General features: G+C 38.4%; 1 protein-coding gene across 3 annotated transcripts in view; it reads right to left on the reverse strand.

Annotated features, from left to right (window-relative positions):
• Positions 1 to 203: 203 nt before the first annotated feature.
• Positions 204 to 21,839, reverse strand: part of LOC126273974 (3-hydroxyisobutyrate dehydrogenase, mitochondrial) — a 67,200-nt gene continuing 45,564 nt past the window's right edge. For all 3 annotated transcript variants that reach the window (XM_049977072.1, XM_049977073.1, XM_049977071.1), the window contains exons 6-7: positions 7,655 to 7,781; positions 204 to 599 (exon numbers count right to left, since the gene is read on the reverse strand). In XM_049977072.1, coding sequence (XP_049833029.1) covers positions 417 to 599; positions 7,655 to 7,781 — 310 coding nt within the window. In that variant the 3' untranslated portion in view covers positions 204 to 416. The remainder of the gene's footprint in view (positions 600 to 7,654; positions 7,782 to 21,839) is intronic.

The following is a 21,839-nucleotide window of genomic DNA, read 5'->3' on the forward strand; positions in this document are numbered from 1 at the left end:
AGTTTTAAATGTGTATGAAGTAAGACAGATAGGGGGCAAAGCCTCAGGATAGTTCATGATCAGGTAGGCTGTTGACTAGTTAATGGATGGGGACAGAAAGTCTTGTATTTCAGAAAATGTTGAAAAAGAAGCTGAAGCCTTAGTACACATTACAACTGCGTAGGAGAAAGGGACTAATTGCAGACATAATTCCAGGATAGAAATTGTAAAACACATGGTCTCAAATAATATTTAAGGAAGTATTCCTGGTGTATACAAAATCACTTTGCTACTAAAAACTGTGCTGATAACTGTGCTAACATAAAACACATACCTCCATTTTCAATACAAAGTCGATTTTGACATTTCTTAATGTAATACATTTATACAGCCATTTGTATAGGAAACTATGAGTGACATATTAGACAACTGCAGATTTATTTCGCTTCACTTAGAAACTTATATATAACAGAAAAATCTTTCTTTCCATATCCTTGTGCAACTAAAATGCGATAAATCTGATGTGCTAATGAACCTAAGGGAGTAGGCACTTGATTTTTTGTTGATGCTTCTTGTGCAATACCAAGATCCTTTGCCATAAGATGTGTGCCAAAGCCACCCTGCAACAACAGGAAAAAAGTATAATTTAACACAGTAATATCACAGTTTTAGTTACTACCACAACCCTTATTTCTCTATTTTTACAGTAATTGTGCATATGTTGCATGATAATAAATTGCACAGTGAACTAAAAGTATACACAAAAGGAAGGGGAGAAGATTAGGGTTTAACAATGTTGATAATGAAGCTATTATTTTATATTTGAGAAACCTGTTTTTTGTCTTTGCTATATTTCTTTGAACTTAAGTTGTCACTTTACTTCCTCCTGCTGCCTCTATAGTTACAGCACTGTGACTTATTCATTTCCTTGAATATGTTACTCACCCATATTTATGATTGGCTCTGTTTTTAATTTCTAATTATGAGGATTACAACCACAGCCAACACAGTACACATTTTAATTAAATTGTTGCTTTGTATGCTCATAAGTTTATTTTTCACAACTGCAAGCATCGGCCTTGAAATCATTCCCGTATTTATTTTTGCTCTCAACTGTATGATCCACTACAAATAGCATTTTATCCTTAGCACTTCCCCACCATCCCTGCTCTAATCACTATATCAACAACACCTTCTTCGTTTCTCTGTCCTCATAGCTTTTTCCTTAAGGAATCATATGTAAGAAAGTCATCAAGTGTGCAAAAATTATGACAACTGTATTTGGTGGGGGTCCCCACCCCTTGCCAGAGGAGGACACAGATTATTATTATTTTTTTGTGTTGGTGGCTGTGCTGTGAGTGACGGGGGAGGAGGGGGGGGGGCAAGCATTAGAATCATGAACATGTCCTTATGGACTTTCTGTATCTAATTTTAAAAATAAACACACACACACACTCATTACATATACATATAAATGAAATTTGTAAATAAAACAGAAAGAAACTTCCACATGGGAAAAATATATTAAAAATAAAGATTCCAAGACTTACCAAGCGGGAAAGCGCCGGCAGACAAGCACATGAACAAAACACACACACAAAATTACGAGCTTTCGCAACTGGCAGTTGCTTCGTCAGGAAGGAAGGAAGGAGAGGGAAAAATGAAAGGGTGTGGGTTTTAAGGGAGAGGGTAAGGAGTCATTCCAATCCCGGGAGCGGAAAGACTTCCCTTAGGGGAAAAAAAAGGACAGGTGTACACTCGCACACACACACACATATCCATCCGCACATACACAGACACAAGCAGACATATTTACAGGCAAAGAGTTAAGGGCAGAGATGTCAGTCGAGGCGGAAGTACAGAGGCAAAGAAGTTGTTGAAAGACATGTGAGGTATGAGCGGCGGCAACTTGAAATTAGCGGAGGTTGAGGCCAGGCGGATATCGAGAAGAGAGGATATACTGAAGATATACTGAAGGGCGAGTTCCCGTATCGAGAAGAGAGGATATACTGAAGGGCGAGTTCCCATATCGAGAAGAGAGGATATACTGAAGGGCGAGTTCCCTTATCGAGAAGAGAGGATATACTGAAGGGCGAGTTCCCATATCCTCTCTTCTCGATATCCGCCAGGCCTCAACCTCCGCTAATTTCAAGTTGCCGCCGCTCATACCTCACCTGTCTTTCAACAACTTCTTTGCCTCTGTACTTCCGCCTCGACTGACATCTCTGCCCTTAACTCTTTGCCTGTAAATATGTCTGCTTGTGTCTGTGTATGTGCGGATGGATATGTGTGTGTGTGTGTGCGAGTGTACACCTGTCCTTTTTTTTCCCCTAAGGGAAGTCTTTCCGCTCCCGGGATTGGAATGACTCCTTACCCTCTCCCTTAAAACCCACACCCTTTCATTTTTCCCTCTCCTTCCTTCCTTCCTGACGAAGCAACTGCCAGTTGCGAAAGCTCGTAATTTTGTGTGTGTGTTTGTGTGTTTTGTTCATGTGCCTGTCTGCCGGCGCTTTCCCGCTTGGTAAGTCTTGGAATCTTTATTTTTAATATATAAATGAAATTTGTTTTATTGCAGCCATATTTTATCACAGTCATTATTACATAAGATGCAATGAAAGTTTCCTCTTGTGATTCCTAAAAAATTCACTGTTGATGCAATACCGTATTTACTCGAATCTAAGCCGCACCTGAAAAATGAGACTCGAAATCGAGAGAGAAAAAAAAAAAAGCCGAATCTAAGCCGCACCTGAAATCTGAGGCTTGAAATTCAAGGGGAGAGAATAGTTTTAGGCCGCACCTCCAAATCGAAACAAAGTTGGTCCATTGTATTATGAGACACAATTTAGGTCGAATGAATGACGATACCGCTATAGTAGTTTGGTTCGAGTCGTAAGCTTCGCAGTTAAGCTTTACCAGGTAGCCGTTGCTATGCATCAGGCGCTCCGTCCATATTTATACAAGTACCCTTCCTTCTTAACGTGTTTCGTCTGGTTTGAATTGACTGCTTATTGTTCTTTGATCTGACCAGTGCCATTCTCTTTGTTATAGGTGTTTACGTCACTCAAAGCTGAAAATGCATTACTGTACTGTGTCATGTATTGTTTGTCGCATTCTGATAATGAGTGTTTACGACCTGTCGCCGCTCGCGGCATGGCTTGCTTTTAGGTTGGTGCGCGCTACCGCCGCTTACAATTAAGAGAGAGAGAGAGAGAGAGAGAGAGAGAGAGAGAGAGAGAGAGAGAGAGAGAGAGAGAGAGAGAAGGGGGGAGAGAGAGGAATCGTCTCATTAACGAAACAATGGCAAGAGACTGCAATTTGTTGTTACTTACACTGCTTCTTTCTTTGATAATGATCAACAAGAACCAAATAATAGACTGCGTATGATTGTTCTGAACGAGAGTTTAGCGAAAAATTTTCTCCGTTTGAAAATCTTTGCAGACGCCTCTTTAGTACATTACATTCTGCACAGAAATTAGAGTCATCTTAGATTTAAAAATCTAATCACCCATAATGGTTTTTGTCTTTTTAGTGCACTTGGTGCACCAAATCTAACAGACATAGAAAAGTGGTGATTGTGGGTGAACTGTAAAAGCTAACATAGTTTCTTGCAAAATTTTCTGTAGGGGTTTCTGACTTCTATATTATAGTACAACATCAAATTACGTACCCCTTATTGAATGGGCAGTGTGTTGTTGCTGTCAAACACAAATCAGGGTAGTGACATCAATTTGCTTGTTGCAAATATTTCAAGACTTTGATGTAAAGAGTTTGGTCCTCTGTTGGACCTGGAGAAACATACTCATGGTGAAATAGTTTTTACTATCAAAGAATGTGATCAACATTGTCTTTGTTATCAAAGATTGTCGTTTGACATTTTCTGAAATTGGTGATCCAAGTGTCCACCATAAAGCACTTTGATGTTTTTGTGTGGGGATGATACTACCAGCACCAACTTTCTTCCGCAGCAATAATCTTTGACAGAAATATAGATCACATCTGGCTCTGTCCAGTAGGTCAGCAGAAATTCTTCGTTTTTTCTCTTTCTGTTTGTGTGTTAATGTGTGAAGGATGAGTTTTGTATTTAGTTTCCGTTTCTCAAAATCTTTGCTTAAAATCTTATGACTCAAATCTTGATTCAAATGAAGTTCTGATATGGCATGCACAGTCATATGATGGTCTTTTTGCAATAACTGCCTTACATGCTCCACATTTGCATCAGTTTGTGCTGTAGATGAGCAATCAGCTCTGGGATCATCCTGCATCGAAAATCTGTGTTCACAAAACCTTTTGTGCTACTCGAACACATGACTTCTTGGAAGTGTCTCACTTGCATATGCTTGCTTAATCAGTGACCAAATTTCACTAGGGGTTTTCCTGAGCAGAACTTAAATTTCAATCTTTGCTCCAATCAGTAGCTATTGTGTTACCATAACTAATTGGCCAAGAACTCAAAAATGTGTTGCTAAGCACAGCCCTGCTACCTAGTGACTTTGCATGGAAACATGGCCCCAAGGTCATTTCAATGATGCACATATACCGAGTAACATAATAAAGACAACATTTATTCCTTTTTAGTATTGCAAACTCTGAAATAAAAAAAGCCTGCCCTGGAACTTTAATGACAAAGGGAGTATAAATAAATAGACACTATTACTAATCGATGGAGGATATTTCAGAAATGCTTACAGGTGGCACTCAGTTTACGTAGCAGTGTACAGCTGTTCTTTGAACAGACCAACAGACACAATTTTCAGCCACAGCCTGTAGAAGTGTATTAGCATCCGTCAGTAATCACACCTTTTCTCGATCATTTGTTACATGAAATATCATTAAGGCTCCCTACAACCCAGCTAAAAAGAATAGGGCATCTACAAAAATAGCATTTGCAGAACTTTAGTGATAAAGATATACAGCATGTTTGGCAAAATGTTTCACCATACAAAGACGATATCCCTTGATGGTAATTTTGAAGGGAAAGCTACAAATTGGTGTTAGCAAATATTAGAGTCTTGTGTCAGTTACTGTACACATTTCCTGTAACAACCAGAAGTGTGGAGAGACCTTTCTCAACCTTACACAGTCCGAAGACATATCTTCTCAGCAGGATGACAGAAGGTCGTTTAAATGTACTGGTACCAATGCATATCCATCAAGGTACCGTATTTACTCGAATCTAAGCTGCACTTTTTTCCGGTTTTTATAATCCAAAAAAACGCCCGCATCTTAGAATCGAATGCAAAGCAGAAGTTCTGAAAAATATTGGTAGGTGCCGCCACAACTAACTTCTGTCATCGAATATATGTAGCGCTTTGCACGTACAACAATAAATACTGGCACCAAAACCTCTGCGTCAGTAAATAAATTTAAAAAAAAAAGGTGGAAGGCGAGCTTTTTTTTCTCCGCCCTGAGTTTCGACCACTGCATTTTCAAACATTATCCAACGAAGTAAATACAAATTCCGTATTGTTCATATTCGAATGTAGCAGCATTTCAAAGTACTATGAAAATTCGACTGGCAAGACTGTTTGGGATGTTTGTCAGTATGGCCAACTCTGCGTTCTGAATTTTTTCCTACCTGTGAGAAGAGATGGTTGCTAATTGGAACTTTTATGAATTGTGTATCACTTGCAGTATTCTCTTCACCATAATAATAATACGAATATAAACATTTTGTCATGTATACTTTAGTGTTAGCTGCTATCTCATTTAAATCCTGTCTGCCTAATAAACTACGAAACTAGAGTGAGACAACAGCAAACGCAGAAGAATATACATATCATGTCATGTTTACATTCGTATTATTCTTATGCCGAATAGTGATACAGTCAGAAATGAAGCACGGCAATATGTTCTCATGGACTTTTGTGTACATCTTTTAAGATCTACAGTTTTGTATTTCCCAATTTGACATAACTCTTATTGCCTCAGCAACATATTGTAAAAGAGTGCACTGGTTACAAAGATTTTGCTGCTTGATTCACTATTATTGACTGTCAGCACCTTTGCCTATTGATTTAACTTTTTTGTAAATAGCCTTTGTTCTTTCTCAGGATTCAAGCTATCTCCATATCTAATTTCATCACATTTGATTCGGAAGTTCTCCGGTGGAAAGATGACAGAAAGACAGACAGAGTTATTTTCACGTTTATAATATTAATAACTTATGGATTACTCACTGTGTCTTTCAACAACAAAAAACACTCTAAGATATCATGATTGAAGTATGTTGGTTACTGAAAAATGCCAAACAGGACAGAAGATATTATTTACCAACAGGAGAACTTTGGCAAAATGTCAAGGCACATAGAACAACAAATGTGATGACCACAGAAGCCTTATCAGTTGATTGTTATCTCAAAAGAGTATTTCCATCTCTTTCATTACAATGACTTATTGACATTGAGACCAAAGTAAGTATAATGCTGACTGACGGAAAGTTAAAATTTGGTGGTACTAGTTTTTGCTAACCAATAAAATAATGCAGAATGTTCAAATATTTACTGAAAGTATCTGAATGTTTGAGCTCAAATTTACTTCCATAGCAAGTAAAACCTACACAATAGCTCATTTATCTGCTACGCAATTGTGAAATGATAGATGATATCATGTCTTATTACACTTTTCTTGTAAATTTTGACAAAAAAAGAAGGTATAGCACAACAAGTCACAGTTATTCATGGAGGTATGTTCCACCTATGCAAATAAATGAAAGGCAGTTTGTTTATTGCCAAATACGTTTCACTTCTTTTGTTTGTGCAGCGTCTTCAGTGGCCTGTAATAAATGTTTCTTTTTAAACATGTAATAAATTATTACATAGTAGTTATAATATGTTACTATGTTACATTTTGTCATGTTTTTCTCTTGTTTTTCAGATTCAAATAAACTTTTTGTAGCACAAATTTCTTGGGGTGAAATTATTGTTAGGTGTTACTTATGATTTCCAGTGCTGTTAGCACACTCACATTCCATTAATTCCAAGCTTTCTGAATTTTTTAAACTCACAATTACTATAGTGGTGGACACACAAAACTGACTACAATAAGTCACCCACAAGCCATTACTTAGCACACTTTGTGATATTCAATCCACATCTGTGCATTAGAATGATCTGAAGCTTCTCTTAAATCACCTAAAGTCTCATGCAATTGCCCTGTCTGAAACATGGCCAAAGCTACATATATCCTCTGAATATGTACACCTCTGAATGACCTGTTGAGTTGCAGACGGGCACAACAGAAAGACTGTTACACATTATAGCTTTTATTAGCCCCAATAGACCACAACACTAACATCCTTCCAGCCAGAATTTTACTCACTTTCATCTCAATATGAATAAGTCATTGCAATGAGAGAGAGAGAGAGAGATGGAAATACTCTTTTCAGATAACAATCAACAGAAAATAAATCTCAGGATATTATTACATTTCAACACAAATATTTGTCCATTACAACCCACATTCATATGATGTACAGTCACACCAACATAAATGTAATCTTGTAATTGCAACAAAAAAGGTTAACAAAGTAAAAATTATTATACACTGGCTCATTGCCTCTTAGTTAATTACATAATATTTGTGGTCTATCCTGTGAAATTATGCTATATAACTTATCAGAACACTGAACATATGGATTTTACGATTCCAATAGCAGAAATCATTTGACAATAAATACCTCATAGTTATTGGCACTTGGTACATTGCTGATTGTTCCTGGTACAGGATTATATTGTTCTGATGACCAGCAACGTCCAGAGCTTGTGTTGAAGATTTCCATAAGGACATTTGGTTTCAGGCCCAGCCTGCAAAAGAAATAAAGTAACAATGTACATGCTAAGATATATAAGTTAAAAAACTAAATTTAGAAACACATTGTTGTTGTTGTGTTCTTCAGTCCAGAGACTGGTTTGATGCAGCTCTCCATGCTACTCTATCCTGTGCAAGCTTCTTCATCTCCCAGTATCTACTGCAACCTACATCCTTCTGAATCTGCTTAGTGTATTCATCTTTTGGTCTGCCTCTATGATTTTTACCCTCCATGCTGCCCTCCAGTGCTGAATTAGTGAGCCCTCGATGCCTCAGAACATGTCCTACCACCATATCCCTTCTTCTCATCAAGTTGTGCCACAAACTCCTCTTCTCCCCAATTCTATTCAATACCTCCTCATTAGTTATGGGATCTACCCATATAATCTTCAGCATTCTTCTGTAGCACCACATTTCGAAAGCTTCTATTCTCTTCTTGTCCAAACTATTTATCATCCATGTTTCACTTCCATACATGGCTACACTCCATACAAATACTTTCAGAAAAGACTTCCTGACACTTAAATCTTTACTCGATGTTAACAAATTTCTCTTCTTCAGAAACGAATTCCTTGCCAGTCTACACTTTATATCCTCTCTACTTTGACTATCATCAGTTATTTTGGTCCCAAAATAGCAAAACTCATTTACTACATTAAGCGTCTCATTTCCTAATGTAATTCTGATTAAATACTAAATCACCCGATTTAATTCAACTACATTCCATTATCCTCGTTTTGCTTTTGTTGATGTTCATCTTATATCCTCCTTTCAGGACACTGTCCATTCCGTTCAACTGCTCTTCCAGGTCCTCTGCTGTCTCTGACAGATTCAGAATGTCAACGGCGAACCTCAAAGTTTTTATTTCTTCTCCATGGATTTTAATACCTACTCTGAATGTTTCTTTTGTTTCCTTTTTGCTTGCTCAATATACAGATTGTATAACATAGGGGAAAAGCCACAACCCTGTCTCACTCCCTCTCCAACCACTGCTTCCCTTTCATGTCTCTAGACTCTTATAACTATCATCTGGTTTCTGTACAAATTGTAAATAGCCTTTCTCTCCCTGTATTTTACCCCTGCCACCTTCAGAATTCGAAAGAGAGTATTTCAGTCAACATTGTCAAAAGTTTTCTCTAAGTCTACAAATGCTAGAAACGTAGCTTTGCCTTTGCTTAATCTATTTCCTAAGAGAAGTCGTAGGGTCAGTATTGCCTCGTGTTCCAACATTTCTACAGAATCCAAACTGATCTTACCCGAGGTCAGTTTCTACCAGTTTTTGCATTCGTCTGTAAGGAATTTGTGTTAGTATTTTGCAGTGATGGCTTATTAAACTGATAGTTCAGTAATTTTCACATCTGTCAACACCTGCTTTCTTTGGGATTGGAATTATTATATTCTTCTTGAAGTGAGGGTATTTCACCTGTTTCATACATCTTGCTCACCAGATGGTAGAGTTTTGTCAGGACTGGCTCTCCCAAGGCTATCAGTAGTTCTAATGGAATGTTGTCTAACCCCGGGGCCTTGTTTCGGCTTAGGTCTTTCAGTGCTCTGTCAAACTCTTCAAGCAGTATCATATCTCCCATTTCATCTTCATCTACATCCTCTTCCATTTCCATAATAGTGTCCTCAAGTACATCACCCTTGTACAGACCCTCTGTATACTCCTTCCACCTTTCTGCTTTCCCTTCTTTGCTTAGAACTAGGTTTCCATCTGAGCTCTTGATATTCATACAAGTGGTTCTGTTTTCTCCAAAAGTCTCTTTAATTTTCCTGTAGGCAGTATATATCTTACCCCTAGTGAGATAAGCCTCTACATCCTTACATTTGTCCTCTACCCATGCCTGCTTAGCCATTTTGCACTTCCTGTCGATCTCATTTTTGAAACGTTTGCATTCCTTTTTGCCTGCTTCATTTACTGCATTTTTATATTTTCTCCTTTCATCAATTAAAATCAATATATCTTGTGTTACCCAAGGATTTCTACTAGCCCTTGTCTTTGTATGTTCTTGATCCTCTGCTGCCTTCACTATTTCATCCCTCAGAGTTACCCATTCTTCTTCTACTGCATTTCTTTCCCCCATTCCTGTCAATCGTTCCCTAATGTTCTCCCTGAAACTCTCTACAAACTCTGGTTCTGTCAGTTTATCCAGATTCCATCTCCTTAAATTCCCACCTTTTTGCAGTTTCTTCAGTTTTAATCTACAGTTCATAACCAATAGATTGTGGTCAGAGTCCACATCTGCCCCTGGAAATGTCTTACAATTTAAAACCTGGTTCCTAAATCTCTGTCTTACCATTATATAATCTATCTGTAGCCATTGAGTATCTCCAGGCCCCTTCCATGTATAAGACCTTCCTTTATGATTCTTGAGCCATGTGTTAGCTATGATTAAGTAATGCTCTGGGCAAAATTCTACCAGGCGGCTCCCTCTTTCATTTCTTACCCTCATTCGCTATTCACCTACTACTTTTCCTTCTCTTTGTTTTCCTACTATCGAATTCCAGTCACCCCTGACTATTAAATTTCGTCTCCCTTCGCTATCTGAATAATTTCTTTTATCTCATCATACATTTCATCTGATTGTTGCCAGCATCATATTTAAAGTACCAGGGAAGCAGGTTGCTAGCCTTACTTGCCCTGAGTCCCATTGGGTTTTACCCCTAATGGTTGAGGGACTAACCGGTGGATTTGGTAGTCTTTGCCGTATGAGCACAAAGGTGACCACAACTCAGAATATGTCCGAGATGCCCAGCCTTCATCCAAAGTAACTGGTATCCAGACTGTCAGGACCACTTACTTGGCCACTCATACGTTGCCCATGGTTCATGAACTAGGACATTACTACAGGAACCCACACCATGAACCATGCACTGTTCAATCTCTTGACCAACTTTGTTGTATGGGAGCAAAAGCTGGGTGGATTCAGGTTACCTTATCAACAAGGTTGAGGTTACGAATATGAAAGTAGCTAGGATGATTACAGGTACTAGTAGATGGGAACAATGGCAGGAGGGTGTCCACAATGAGGAAATCAAAGAAAAACTGGGAATGAACTCTATAGATGTAGCAGTCAGGGCGAACAGGCTTAGATGGTGGGGTCATGTTACACGCATGGGAGAAGCAAGGTTACCCAAGAGACTCATGGGTTCAGCAGTAGAGGGTAGGAGGAGTCGGGGCAGACCAAGGAGAAGGTACCTGGATTCGGTTAAGAATAATTTTGAAGTAATAGGTTTAACATCAGAAGAGGCACCAATGTTAGCACTGAATAGGGGAACATGGAGGAATTTTATAAGGGGGCTATGCTCCAGACTGAACGCTGAAAGGCATAATCAGTCTTAAATAATGATGATGATGATGATGATGATGATGATGGTACATTTCATCACTCTCTTCATCATCTGCAGAGCTAGTTGGCATATAAACTTGTACTACTGTGGTAGGCGTGGGCTTTGTGTCTATCTTGGCCTCAATAATGCGTTCACTATGTTGTTTGTTGTAGCTTACCCGCACTCCTGTTTTTTTTATTCATTGCTATACCTACTCCTGCATTACCCCTATTTGATTTTGTATTTATAACCCTGTATTCACCTGACAAGAAGTCTTGTTCCTCCTGCCATTGATCTTCACTAATTTCCACTATAACTTACTTTAACCTAACCATTTCCCTTTTTAAATTTTCTGACCTACCTGCCCGATTAAGGGATTTTCCATTCCACGCTCCAATCCTTAGAATGCCAGTTTTCTTTCTCCTGATAATGATGTCCTCCTGAGAGATCCCCGCCCGGAGATCTGAATGGGGGACTATTTTTACCTCTTCAATATTTTACCCAAGAGGACGCCATCATCATTTAACCATACAGTAAAGCTGCATGCCCTTGGGAATAATTATGGCTGTTGTTTCCCCTTGCTTTCAGCTGGTCATAATACCAGCATAGAAAGTATGTTTTGGTTAGTGTTACAAGACCAGATCAGTCAATCATCCAGACTGTTGCAGTGCAACTACTGAAAAGGCTGCTGCCCCTCTTCAGGAACCACACGTTTGTCTGGCCTCTCAACAGATACCCCATAGTAAGTTGGCAGGTTGATTACTGAGGAAATAAATATGATGGGGGAAGATGTGGTGGTGGTGGTTGTTGGCAAGGGTCCAGTCTCTAAGATGTACATGGAACTCCAATTCCTGATAGTATCAAGGACAACTCAAAAAATTTTAAAACATTTTCATATTCAATTTAGTGCTGCCTAAAATAGAAGACAGATCATTAGGAGATTCTAACAAAAAGACTTCGTTTATTTGCTATTACATCTCTGATTAGCAACCTAGAAACAAAAACAAACCATGCAACTGCTATTGCAATCACATGATGTTGATGAAGTCCCATACTCCTCGATGGAGCGTAGGAGAACGATGCGAGAGACCCGCACCGTCGTACTAGGCAAGGTCCTAGTGGAGGTGGTTTGCCATTGCCTTCCTCCGACCGTAATGAGGATGAATGGTGATGATGAAGACGACACAACAACACCCGGTCATCTCGAGGCAGGAAAAATCCCTGACCCCGCTGGGAATCGAACTCGGGACCGCGTGCTGGGGAAGCGAGAACCCTACCGCGAGACCACGAGCAGCGGACATTGCAATCATATAAATTAAGAGAAAAAAAATACATTAATTACATACTAAAATACATTCTAACAATAAAAATTGATTATTTTGCTATAGCTTCAAATTAATAAAATTCTAAATGAAAACTATGATTTGACCCAGTTATCAGCCTGCAGTGTGTTCATTTTACCAAAGCATTTTCTCATGCTCTGGTTCTACATGACACTCACTGGTGATTTCCAGACTGCCACCAAGTCATTATAAACCATATATCTTCTTTTCTATATAATAATTACTTTCTTGTAATTAGTTGTGGTGTGATACACATCACAACGGTTGCATTGCATATTATTGGGACTAACACATCTTGGTATCACCTCACATGTTGTGTCTACCATGAGGCACCCTCAGAAGGCTCTCTGTTTCCCGTGACCCTTGCAGATTGCTTCCAGAATGTGATATCACTCTCAGGTTTCCACTTATATCCAAATTCCTTTGAAACAGTGGCCTGCAATGGCTTCCCCAATTATCTGCATTCATATGTGCTGCAAATATCGTGCCACCTGTTGCACATTATTATTTACAATTTATATACTACTTTGCGTTAATTACCAATATTTTTACATACAATGTGCTTCATATTACCTATGGTTTATATTGTATAGCTGATTAAAACTGAGAAATTATATAGACAGTAACAAAAACTATGGCCTTCTGTGGAAAATACCCAGTACAAAGTAAGATCCGTTTGAAAAATAAAACTCTGGAAAGAGTAAACACATTCACACATTTAGCTATAAGCTGTTCTTTCTTGAAGGAACAAACGTAGATGAAAAATGTGTCAGTTATACAAAAACAATGGGAATTACTAATAATGTAATGACGCCTTCACTGGTCCAGGGGAATACCAAGCGTATACTTTATTAACACCTTACCAAGACCTGTGCTGTGCTATGGCAGCAGAATCTGGATAATAAAGACAACATATGGAAAAAGACTAACAGCCTATGGAAGCAAATTGTTGAGATGAACAGCTGGTCACACCAAACAGGATCACAAAACAATGAAGATTTGTTGAAGGAACTTAAAATGGAGCCCGTCACACGTTATATACAGAACAACTGGAGAAAACATACATAATATATGATGAATAAGTTCAAAGCATCCGAAAATCCATATTATACTACCAACTCAACAGTGCAAGATCACTACATTGATTGAAGAAAAGATAGCAAGAGAGCTTTTCAACAAGGCTATAAAATGCCAGCAGACCTAACATTGGAAGGGAGACCATGAGGCAGAAGACAAATAGCATGTTTAAGCTTACAGAAACATCTGAAACTTTAGCTATTTAATCCTTGCAGCTCCTCTTGAGTGGTATCTAGGCCGCTCCCAAGTATCACTGATGTTCTCCTTCCTATCTTTATGCTATTTCACTTATGCTAGCTGTGCTGTGTGGTATCTTCTTGTAGTTGGATCCTGTCTTGCCAGACATAATTCCAGTCCATGCTGTAACACCTTTTTATATACTTTGTTTAATACCTCATATAATCCTCAGTCGCGAAGTGTATTATAAACACAATTATTTCTCAATAGGTCTCTCTACCCATCTGTGATATTTGCATGTAGGTTATACTCAATGACAATATGTTCAGGGGCTCTCATCAGCCCACAAATGTAGACATCACTTTCACTTCTTTTCAGGTAGATGGGGTATGTACCATGTCCAATATTGAAGAGAACAAAACCTCTTGATGGGTAAATATATTCCATTAACAACCTTTCCTCAACAATAGGAAATATTTTGTACACTCATCTCCCAGTAGTAATCCTTTCTCAGGTTCATTGCCACTCCGTTAATAACTTATTCATGATTCCCTGTTTTCTGTTTATATATTCTCTTAAAATGGCTTTAACTTTCTCTCATCCTTTTTTTACTAGTCAATACACTGCACTTCTGTAGTGTGTGATGTAATCCAGTGGCTAGGGCCCAAGAATAGAAAAATGAGCATCTGCTGCTGTTGTTCAATATGCTTCTTCTCTGTGCCCTTTGTATTACCTGGGCCAACATAGTCCTCAACCTGTGAGCCCATATACTCAGTCCATGTGTTACGATGCCTGATAAGATATATTCATGGCATATCCGTATTAATTGTGAAGCCATTCTAAATTTATTTTATGCTATACTAACAATCTTTTGCATAACTGCAGCTGCTGTAGTACTGGTTTGTTTTGCATGAGCTGGAAAATTTTGCCTTCTATCACGTACAAATCCCAGACCCTACCAGAAACTTCACTTTATAGTGGTTCATTGTTAATTTTATTCTACGATTTCTTTTGAATTATAAGCATCCTTTTAACAATGTATTAACTATTTTCACATAGGCACTTTTAGTTTATATACTTGAAGCTGACACTATTCTTACACAATCTGCATTGTGTTTGTTCCTCTCCCTTCAATTGTGTTCTAGTTGCCCCACACATAATTAGTAGGAGTCATCTGCATTTGCTACACTGTTCTCAATTTCTGCTACAGTACACATTTTCTCCACTAGAGTTCTGACTCTTCATCCTAGAATATGGGCCCACATGCTGGACTCTGATGACAATCCTTCCTTATGCTTTTGGTTGGCCATGTACACTTTGCATACAGATTTCTGTAAATAACCCCTTAGGCTCCCGAAAAGGTGGTATGATATTCTGTTTTATGCATCTGTGAGATAAGGTCAGCCACATTGGGCTGTTAAAGGCACCTGTGATATCTAATATTATTTCCACAGCACAGACTTCAGACCTCATTTGAGTTCTGAACAAAGGTAAATGCCTGGTTTATGACATCTTTGATTGGATGTCCCTTTCTGAACTTATTTATTTATTTTATTTATTTAGTTGGCAGCTTATGATGTACATCTATGGGGTAATTGCAAGTACATATTTGCTTTGTCAGTTTTGCAATAAAATAAATTACTTTTACTGATTCTAACTATAGTTTTGCTAAGACAACTAAAAAATGTTAGCTACAACATTTCTAAAAATTAACATCATAGTTACAAAATTTTAGAAACTGTAAACTGAATGGATTTTATGAAGATACATGATCTGTGTACCTAAATTACAGAACACTTAATTTCAATAATTCCATGCTATGGGTTCATCATTTTATATATATGGTATAATACAGTCACGTAGCACACACATATCCTAGATCTCGTTTTATTTACATAAAAAAAATTAACAGCAATAATACTGTAGAAAAACAAAATCCTTAGATAAAACAATGCTGTTAAGAAGTTAACACAGTTTACTTTTTTTCTCTATATCTGTGTATATTTTTCTTTTAGTGCACTATGCCTGTTTGCTTCAGTTATTTTCCTTTGAAGGAAATTCTCTGATCGAATTTAAAGGGGTTTCTAATAGCAGTTGTTTGATTGACTGTTTAAACTTATTCTTCAATTTGGCATTAGTGAAGTATGGTGGTAAAGAGTTTTACAACTTAACTGCCATGTAAGCACTGCTTCTCTCATATTGAGTTGTGTTTCTGGTGTGGTGGTGGTGTACATCTTCATTTTTGTTGAACTTATCTTTATAATCCCAAGCAAGGAAACATTCCACGTGGGAAAAATATATCTAAAAACAAAGTTGATGTGGCTTACCAAAGAAAAGCACTGGCAGGTCGATAGATACACAAACATACACACAAAATTCAAGCTTTCGCAACCAACGGTTGCTTCTTCAGGAAAGAGGGAAGGAGAGGGAAAGACGAAAGGATGTGGGTTTTAAGGGAGAGGGTAAGGAGTCATTCCAATCACAGGAGTGGAAAGACTTACCTTAAGGGGAAAAAAAGGACAGGTATACACTCGCTCACACACACACATATCCATCCGCACATACACAGACTCAAGCAGACATTTGTAAAGGCAAAGAGTTTGGGCAGAGATGTCAGTCGAGGCGGAAGTACACAGGCAAAGATGTTGTAGAAAGACAGATGAGGTATGAGTGGCGGCAACTTGAAATTAGCGGAGGTTGAGGCCTGGCGGATAACGAGAAGAGAGGATATACTGAAGGGCAAGTTCCTATCTCCAGAGTTATGACAGGTTGGTGTTAGTGGGAAGTATCCAGATAACCTGGACTGTGTAACACTGTGCCAAGAGGTGCTGGCCATGCACCAGGGCATGTTTAGCCACAGGGTGATCCTCATTACCAACAAACACTGTCTGCCTGTGTCCATTCATGCGAATGGACAGTTTGTTGCTGGCCATTCCCTCGTATAAAGATTCACAGTGTAGGCAGGTCAGTAGGTAAATCACGTGGGTGCTTTCACACGTGGCTCTGCCTTTGATCGTGTACACTTTCCGGGTTACAGGATTGGAGTAGGTGGTGGTGGGACGGTGCATGGGACAGGTTTTACACTGGGGGCAGTTACAAGGGTAGGAGCCAGAGGGTAGGGAAGGTGGTTTGGGGATTTCATAGGGATGAACCAAGAGGTTACAAAGTTTAGGTGGACGGCGGAAAGACACTCTTGGTGGAGTGGAGAGGATTTAATGAAGGATGGATCTCATTTCAGGGCAGGATTTGAGGAAGCCGTATCCCTGCTGGAGTGCCACATTAAGAGTCTGATCCAGTCCCAGAAAGTATCCTGTCACAAGTGGGGCACTTTTGGGGTTCTTCTGTGGGAGGTTCTGGGTTTGAGGGGATGAGGAAGTGGCTCTGGTTATTTGCTTCTGTACCAAGTCGGGAGGGTAGTTGCGGGATGCAAAAGCTGTTTTCAGGTTGTTGGTGTAATGGTTCAGGGATTCAGGACTGGAGCAGATTCGTTTGCCACAAAGGCCTAGGCTGTAGGGAAGAGACCGTTTGATATGGAATGGGTGGCAGCTGTCATCATGGAGGTACTGTTGCATATTGGTGGGTTTGATGTGGACGGATGTGTGAAGCTGGCCATTAGACAGATGGAGGTCAACGTCAAGGAAAGTGGCATGGGATTTGGAATAGGACCAGGTGAATCTGATGAAACCAAAGAGGAGAATCTGATGAATTCATGCCTGTCTACCGGCGCTTTCCCGCTTGGTAAGTCTTGGAATCTTTGTTTTTAATATATTTTTCCCATGTGGAAGTTATGATGTGACTTATCAAATGAAAGCGCTGGCATGTCGATAGACACACAAACATACACACAAAATTCAAGAGGTTGTACAGAGTTTCAGAGAGAGCGTAAGGGAACAAATGGCAGGAATGGGGGAAAGAAATGCAGTAGAAGAAGAGTGGGTAGCTTTGAGGGATGAAGTAGTGAAAGGATCAAGTAGGTAAAAAGACAAGGGCTAGTAGAAATCCTTGAGTAACAGAGGAAATATTGAATTTAACTGATGAAAGGAGAATGCAGTAAATGAAGCAGGCAAAAAGGAATACAAACGTCTCAAAAATGAGATCAACAGGAAGTGTAAAATGGCTAAGCAGGGATGGCTAGAGGATAAATGTAAGGATGTAGAGGCTTATCTCACTAGAGGTAAGATAGATACTGCCTACAGGAAAATTAAAGAGACCTTTGGAGAAAAGAGAACCACTTGCATGAATATCAAGAGCTCAGATGGAAACCCAGTTCTAAGCAACGAAGGGAAAACAGAAAGGTGGAAGGAGTATATAGAGGGTCTATACAAGGGCGATGTACTTCAGGACAATATTATGGAAATGGAAGAGGATGTAGATGATGATGAAATGGGAGATACGATACTGCGTGAAAAGTTTGACATAGCACTGAAAGACCTAAGTCGAAACAAGGCCCCGGGAGTAGACAACATTCCATTAGAACTTCTGACGGCCTTGGGAGAGCCAGTCCTGACAAGATGTATGAGACAGGTGAAATACCCTCAGACTTCAAGAAGAATATAATAATTCCAATCCCAAAGAAAGCAGGTGTTGGCAGGTGTGAAAATTACCGAACTATCGGTTTAATAAGTCATGGCTGCAAAATACTAATGTGAATTCTTTACAGACGAATGGAAAAACTAGTAGAAGCCGACCTAGGGGATGATCAGTTTGGATTCCGTAGAAATATTGGAACACGTGAGGCAATACTGACCGTACGACTTATCTTAGAAGCTACATTCAGAAAAGGCAAACCTACGTTTCTAGCATTTGTAGACTTAGAGAAAGATTTGACAATGTTGACTGGAATACTCTCTTTCAAATTCTGAAGGTGGCAGGGGTAAAATACAGGGAGAGAAAGGCTATTTACAATTTGTATAGAAACCAAATGGCACCTGTAAGAGTTGAGGGTAGCAGTGGTTGAGAAGGGAGTGAGACAGTGTTGAAGCCTCTCCCCGATGTTATTCAATCTGAATATTGAGCAAGCAGTGAAGGAAACAAAAGAAAAATTTGGAGTAGGCATTAAAATCCATGGAGAAGAAATAAAAACTTTGAGGTTCACCGATGACATTGTAATTCTGTCAGAGACAGCAAAGGACTTGGAAGAGCAGTTGAATGGAATGGATAGTGTCTTGAAAGGAGGATATGAGATGAACATCAACAAAAGCAAAACAAGGATAATGGAATGAAGTCAAATTAAGTCTGGTGATGCTGAGGGAATTAGATTAGGAAATGAGACACGTAAAGTAGTAAAGGAGTTTTGCTACTTGGTGAGCAAAATAACTGATGATGGTAGAAGTAGAGAGGATATAAAATGTAGACTGGCAATGGCAAGGAAAGCATTTCTGATGAAGAGAAATTAGTTAACATCGAGTATAGAGTTAAGTGTCAGGAAGTCGTTTCTGAAAGTATTTGTATGGAGTGTAGCCATGTATGGAAGTGAATCATGGACAATAAATAGTTTAGACAAGAAGGCAATAGAAGCTTTTGAAATTTAGTGCTACAGAAGAATGCTGAAGATTAGATGGGTAGATCACATAACTAATGAGGAGGTGTTGAATAGGATTGGGGAGAAGAGAAGTTTGTGGCACAACTTGACTAGAAGAAGGGATCGGTTGGTAGGACATGATCTGAGGCATCAAGGGATCTCCAATTTAGTATTGGAGGGCAGTGTAGATGGTTAAAATCATAGAGGTAGACCAAGAGATGAATACACCAAGCAGATTCAGAAGGATGTAGGTTGCAGTAGGTACTGGGAGATGATGAAGCTTGCACAGGATAGAGTAACATGGAGAGCTGCATCAAACCAGTCTCAGGACTGAAGACCACAACAACAACAACAACAACAACAACAACAGGCTTAAGTTTTTATTGTCATTTCCTGGTGACTTTACTGTTTCTCCTTCCAAGTGCTTCTGACTTTGTTGGGAGCTTGTGTAATAACATTTCCATTGTACAGTTTTTTTGCAGCTATTAAAGTTTTATTGTAAATCTTCTTATTGGCTCCGTAATATTCAAGAAAATGAATAGGCCTATCTGGAGCTTACCAAATTGCATGAAGAAGTTTCAGGGTTTTGCAGGATACTCATAGACCTTTTGTTAGCCATGTCAGATTTCTTTGCTTTTTCTTTATTGGTTTAGTTTTGGTTGGCAAACACTCTTCAATGATTTTTAAATATATCTAGGAAACTGTTATATTTATCATTAACACTATTAAATAAGTATATTTCTGTCCATTTTTCATTTTGTAGTTTTTATCTTTAGGTCTGTTATGTTAGAACTTCTCATATCACTGTAAGGGATAAAGCCGAGTGAATCTAATTTCCCTACTTGTTTTATTATTACTGTCTGTGAGTTGTGACCTGATAAATTCATGTCTTCTACAAGGCAGTTATATCTGCCAGACTGAATATTTGTAATTATGTAATCAATGGCAGTTTGAGTGTTAATACCTATTCTTGTATAGTTTTGAATTGTGTTCTGTAAACCATACATTATAAGTAAGGTCTCTAATTCCATTTTATATTTTGATCAATACTAATTACAGTCCAGACCTTTTTAAAATTACCCTGTCTTACATAAAAGGTGCTTGTATTTTTGCCAAATTATTTGTATGGCAAATTGGGCGATATGACTGGGAAATTAGGATCTTTATGTTCCCCCTTTTTTCAAAGATAATAACTTCAGCTATTTTCATGACATTAGGATTCTTTCCTTTTACATGATTTAGACTTGTCAAAAATAGTGTTATGTTATCTTCTTACCCCTCAGAGGACATCGAGGAAAGTACCGTCAGGTCTCAGAGTCTTTTCCTTTTTCTTTTTTTCTCTAACTGTCTGATGATTACTTCCTGCAGTATGATTATCATCCAGCTTTGTCCAAAGATGTTTTTGATTTCATCTTCATCCTGTGCCGTATCATTTGGTAATAATACTTGCACCATCAGCTCAGCAGACTTTTGCCAGGCTTTGGCCATTTCTCCATTCACTCTTTTCAGAGTTAACAGCAATGTAGGTGGTCTTATTTGAGACTACTTAATTGATAATGCAGTTTTTCCTCGAATTATTTCTAATTTTAATAATTTTCTCACTATACTCCTGCCCACCCCCCCTTTTTTTTTTTTTTTTTTTTTTTGCCAAAATGACATTTCCGTCCTCCCTGCCTCAGAGCCATTGATACAAATGTCCACATCAAAATATCATGGTTCTTGCAAAATGACAAAAAAATTGTAATAAGTTTTCAAGCAGAAAATGTTATGTAAATAATACTAACCTATCTTGTGGAGTCAGAGGTGACAATGATTGTTGGTCATATTTACATACCATTCTTGTTTTTCTTGTTTGCTGTAGATGACCTGAGGTGATTTTTTTGGATGAATTGACCCTCTACTACCACTGAACTGTGAGTGACTGACTGATTGACTGACTGCCTGCCTGACTGACTTAACTGACGGACTGACTGAACCCTGTGGTAGCAGCCGCATTGACTTTTATAACTTCTTGACAGTCATCAACTCTAGCATCTTACGCATGTATATCTTATATGGGAAAATGAGGAGATGTTAGATATATTAAGACAGCACATAGAAATGTTTGCTTGTGAATTAATACTGAATTAACTGTAACTTTATGCAGATCCCCAATCGGAAATTTTGAACTGCTTATGATGAATTTGGACACCTTACTATGTTATCTGTCACAGAGCAGTAAGCAATTAATAGTCTGTGGTGATTTCAATGTAGATTCTCTTAATGATTCTGATAGAAAGTATGATCTGGAAACTGTACTGAGATCTTAAAAATTAATCTCAATAATAAAATTTCCATCATGGATGGATAAAGCCTGTAATTGATACTGTTTTCTTTGATTACGCTTAAAACAAGAAAATGATTGTTCATCCAGTAGCAAATGCTTTCTCTTACCATGATAAACAGTTGGTTAAGATAAATAAGATAGTGCCTTCCAGTACTGGTACTCATTAGTATAAATTAGTTAGAATAATTAATGACTCCAGAAGAAATGTTTTCAAGAATAGCTTACAAGAGATGACCTAGGACAAAATTCACAATGAACCAAATGCTAACATATAATTTAA

This window comes from Schistocerca gregaria, chromosome 1, assembly GCF_023897955.1.
Source record: "Schistocerca gregaria isolate iqSchGreg1 chromosome 1, iqSchGreg1.2, whole genome shotgun sequence".
Classification (NCBI taxonomy): Eukaryota; Metazoa; Arthropoda; class Insecta; order Orthoptera; family Acrididae; genus Schistocerca; species Schistocerca gregaria.